The sequence below is a fragment of the Eriocheir sinensis genome, chromosome 60 (genome assembly GCF_024679095.1).
Source record: "Eriocheir sinensis breed Jianghai 21 chromosome 60, ASM2467909v1, whole genome shotgun sequence".
NCBI lineage: Eukaryota > Metazoa > Arthropoda > Malacostraca > Decapoda > Varunidae > Eriocheir > Eriocheir sinensis.
The window spans coordinates 5,950,218-5,955,217 of NC_066568.1; the positions used below are offsets into that span (position 1 = coordinate 5,950,218).

General features: G+C 40.0%; 1 protein-coding gene across 1 annotated transcript in view; it reads right to left on the bottom strand.

Annotated features, from left to right (window-relative positions):
• The window catches only part of LOC126985616 (dipeptidase 1-like), a 130,931-nt gene that overhangs the window by 71,262 nt on the left and 54,669 nt on the right, over window positions 1–5,000 (bottom strand). The window contains exon 4 of the mRNA XM_050840772.1: window positions 370–526. Within this exon, the coding sequence (XP_050696729.1) occupies window positions 370–526 (157 nt within the window). The remainder of the gene's footprint in view (window positions 1–369; window positions 527–5,000) is intronic.

Consider the following 5,000-nt stretch of genomic DNA (forward strand, 5'->3'; position numbering starts at 1 on the left):
CCTATCCTTGATTTTCTATCCCTATTTACCTTATTTATTTCCTCTCATCTGTATCTATTTTTCTTCTATTCTTTTCATCGTCCCCTTCTTAATCTCTCTTTTTCTTTCCTCTTTTTTTCCAGGTAACTGACTCATTTTTATCCCTCTCTCCCTTTCTCCCTCCATTTCTCTTTGCCCTTTCTTTTCCTTTCTATCTCTTTCTCTTTCATTCCATTCATTCTCTCTCCCTCATTTTCACTTTCTCACACCTCTTTCTTTTCCACAGGTAACAAACTCACTTTCACCTCTCTCTCTCTCTCTCTCTCTTCCCCCTCCTCCCCCCCCCCTCAGGCCAGGTAGCCACTCGTTTCCCAGGTAACCAAGACTTACCTGTCCGCCCACTCTGCCTTCCAGGAGCCGCGGCAGGTCGGTGTGTGACCAGTTACTGACGGACCAGGGTTCGACATCCTTGAGCGATTCGTTCAGTTTGAGTTTCTCCAGTTGGTTGTGGATGAAGCTTCGTATGTTCCAGGGTAGGTCGTTGTGCCTGATGGGAGAGGAAACGGCTGGGTGAGAAACTGATGGGAATGAAAGGGAAACGAAGGGAAAGGAAAGGAAGGAAGGGAGGGATAATAAAGAGAAGGGAAGGGAGGGAGGAGAAGGGAAGGAAGGAAGGGAGGGAAAGGAAAGGAAGAGATGGGAAGGAAGGGAGGGAAGGAAAGTGAAGGGAAGGAAAGGAAAGAAAGGGAAGGGAATGAAGGGAGGAAAAGAGAAGGGAAGAAACGGAGGGAAAGTAAAGGAAGGGAATGAGGGGAGGAAAGGGAAAGGAAGGGAAGAAAGGGAGGGTAGGAAAGAAGGGAGGAAAGGAAGGGAAGGGATATAGGGAAAGGGAAGCAAGGGAGAGAGGGGAAGAGAAGAGAAAGGAAGCAAGGGAGGGAAAAGAAAGGAAGGGATGGAAGGAAGAGAGAGAGGGGAAAGGAAAGGAGAGATAGAAAGGGAAGAGAAGGGAAGAAAAGGAGGGAAAGAAAAGGAAGGAGAGAAACGAAGAGAGAGAGGGGACGGGAAGAGAAGGGAAGAGAGGGAGGGAAAGGAAAGAAAGGAAGGAAAGAAAAAGGAAGGGAAGGAAGGGAAAGGAACGGATCGGAATGGAAAAGGGGAAGTGGAAAGAGATGATAGGAAATACAGGTAAATGAGAAACTGACGAGAAGCAAATAAAGGGGAAGAGATGGAAAGGGAAAGGGGGAAGAGAGGAAGATAAAAAAGCTGGTAGGGGAGAACATGTTGAATAAAGGAAAAGAATAAGGAAAAAGGGGAAGAGAGGAAACCAAAGAGGAATAAGGGAAACGAAGGAAAAAAGAAAAGGGGGAAGAAACGATATATGAGGGGAAATTAGAAAAGAAAGCAAGGAATGAGAAGGAAAAGATTGGGAAAGGAGGAAAGGTAGGAGAAAGTAGTATGGGGGTCGTTGTGAAAAACTGATGGGAAGGGGAATGGAAGGGAAAAAGTGAGGGAAAGGAGAAAGAAGTAGAGTAAGGTAGGTAAAGATAGAAAAAAAGATTAGGAAAAAGATGAAAAGGTAAGAAAAAGGGAAGGAAGAAACAAGTGGATAATTAAGAAACGAAAAAGTAATGGAAGGGAAGAAGGAGGAGAGGAAGAAAGGTGGGAAGGTAAGGGAAAGGAAAAAGGATGAGAGGAAAAGAGAAAGTAGAAAGGAGATGAAAGAAAGGAAAAATGAAATGAAAGAATGAAAGAAACAAGTGGATAATTAAGAAACGAAAAGGTAATAGAAGGGAAGGAGGAGGAGAGAAAGAGAAGTAGGAAGGGAAAAAGATGAGAGGAAAAGAGAAAGTAGAAAGGAGATGAAAGAAAGCAAAAATTAAATGAAAGGATAGGGAAAATAAAGTAAGGGAAAGACGCAATTCAAGATAAAGAACGAAAAGGAAGGAAAGGAAGAGAAGAGCAAAAGAAAACAGATGAAAGGTGGAAATAGAAAGACAAATAGAGTAATAACGAAGACAAGAAGAATAAAAAGAAATATGAGAACAACAGTACAAGACAACAAGAGAAGAATAAAAAGAATTACCAACAAAGGAAAAAGAAGACGAAAAGAAGATAATGAATAGAATTTTGAACAGAGGGAAAAACGAACGGACGAAGAAGAAAATAAAATATAAAAAAGAAAATGGTGAGAGATTCATTACAATTCTGGATGAGTGAAAGAAAAAAAGTGATGAAAGAGAAAAAGAGCAAATATGAAGAGGAGTAGGAGGAGGAGAATGCAAATGAGAGGAAGAGGAGGAGGAGGAGTAGGAGGAGGAAAACAGGAGAAGGAAAAATAGAACAAATGAGGAAATGACTTACGCTCACGAAAAAAGAAAGAAAGAAGAGGAAGAAAGGTAAAAAGAAAATAAAGATGAAGACAGAGAAGGAATGATGAAAACAGGAATAGGAAAGAAATGAAAATAACAGAGGAATAAGATAAAGAGAGGAAAATGAATAGGAAAAGAAGAAAAGAAAAAGAAAAGAAAAAACGCAGAACCAGAAGAAGAAGAAGAAGAAGAAGAAGAAGAAGAAGAAGAGATAAAGAAGATGAAAAAGAAGAAGAAGAAAAAGAAGAAGAAAAAGAAAAAGAAAAAGAAGAAGAAGAAAAAGAGGAGGAAGAAGAAAAAGAGAAAAAGAAGATGAAAAAGAAGAAAAAAACAGAATCAGTAAAAGAAGAAGAAAGATGAAAAACAGCAACAACAAAAGAAGTGGAGGAAAAAGAAGAAGAAGAAGAAGAGGAGGCAGAAGATGGAAGACGGTAATAAGAAGAGGGGAAAGACAGGATGGATGAGGAGGGGAATCAAGGAATGACTAATAAAGGAAGGGAGAGAGAAAATATAGATGAACGAGGTGAAGGAAACCACTGATGAGGGAGGGAAGAAATGAGGGAAGAGAGGAAGAAGAGGAGGAGAAGGAGAAAGCAAAGTGAAAATGAGGAATAAAGAACGAAACAAAAAGAAAAATGAGAAAAAACGGATATTGATGATGGAAAAAAAAGGAGAATAAAGAAAAAAAAAGAGAAAAAAAGCAAGAAAGAGGAGGAGGAGGAAAAGGAGAAAACAAATTGAAAATGGGGAATAAAGAACGAGATAAAAAGAAAAATGAGAAAAAACGGATATTGATGACGAAAAAAAAGAGAATAAAGAAATAAGAGAAAAAACGAAAGATTATCATACGAAACGAAAATAATACGATACGAAAGATAATAATAGATAAAATAGATAATGAGAAAAATCCGATAATTACGAAGAAGAAAAGAAAGGAGATGATGATGATAATGAAGAAGAACAGAAAGAGAGAGAGAGAGAGAGAGAGAGAGAGAGAGAGAGAGAGAGAGAGAGAGAGAGAGAGAGAGAGAGAGAGAGAGAGAGAGAGAGAGAGAGAGAGAGAGAGAGAGAGAGAGAGAGAGAGAGAGAGAGAGAGAGAGAGAAAAACAAATTTAAAATAACCGCAACAAAGAAAAAAAACAAAATGAAGTAAACGAGGAAAACTTAGACGAAACTATATGAAAGAAACAAGAAATATTAGATGAAGGAGGAGCAAGAGGAGAAGGAGAAGGAGAAGGAGAAGGAGGAAGAGAAGAAGAGGAAAAGGAGAAAACAAACTGAAAATGAATACAGAAAGAAATAAAAGGAAAAAAATATTAAAATGAAGAAGAAAAACAAGGAAGGGAGAGAAGAAAGAAAAGAAAGACAAAGAAACGAAATATGTTGAGAAAGAAAGATGAACAAGACAAAGAAGATAATTGAGAAGGAACAATAATAAGAAGAAAAAGAACACGAAGAAGAAGAAGAAGAAGAAGAAGAAGACGAAGAAAAAGAAGATGATGATGATGAAGATAAACAAAAACACAAACAAAACAAAAAACAACAACAACAACAAAGAACATAATCAAAAGTGAAGAAAAAGAGAGAGAAGAAAAATTAGACGAAACAAGATGAACAGAAAAGTTAAGGCGTAGGAGAATAAGAAGAAGGAGGAGGAGGAGGAGGAGTAGGAGGAGGAAGACTTACAAACCTAACTAAGCTTCTTTTCCTCATTATAGAGAAGAAGAAAAATTGCACCCAAACTATAATACACTGAGAGAGAGAGAGAGAGAGAGAGAGAGAGAGAGAGAGAGAGAGAGAGAGAGAGAGAGAGAGAGAGAGAGAGAGAGAGAGAGAGAGAGAGAGAGAGAGAGAGAGAGAGAGAGCAGCACATTCCATTTTTATTGCATAGTTTGAGGAAAGAAATAATAAACGGAAAGAAAATGGGAAGAAAACTCGAAGGGAAAGAAAATGGAGAGCGGAGATGGTGATTCCTTGCTTTATTACTCTCTCTCTCTCTCTCTCTCTCTCTCTCTCTCTCTCTCTCTCTCTCTCTCTCGACGATACATACAAAGCTGTTTATTTGTTCCTTTTCTTATTAGAGGTGGAAGATGAGCAACGAGAGGAGGAAGAGGAGGAGGAAGAAGAGGAGGAGGAGGAGGAGGAGGAGGAGGAGGAAGAACCACTCATCTCTCTCCCCTTGTCTCGAATTAGCACTTTCCTCCCTTTCTCTTGTTTGTGTTGGGGCGATAAAGAAGAGGAGGAGGAGGAGGAGGAGGAGGAGGAGGAGGAGGCGGAGGAGATGTACGTGATATGGAGAGGTATGGGAAGAAAAAAGTATGTCTCTGATGAAATGAGGAAGAAGAGGAGGAGGAAGAGGAGGAGGAGGAGGAGGAGGAGGAGGCCAAGAAGATGACAATGACGACGAAGAAAGGAGAAGAAAGAGGAGGAGGAAGAAGTACAAGAAAGAAGAAGGATAATGGAAAATACTAAATAGGAAAACACACACACACACACACACACACACACACACACACACACACACACACACACACACACACACACTAAAACACCCCAACCGCCCTACAACCCACCCTCCCTCCTCCTCCTCCACCTCCCCCAACAACCCCACCCCCACCCACAAACCCCATCCACCCACTCACACACACACAC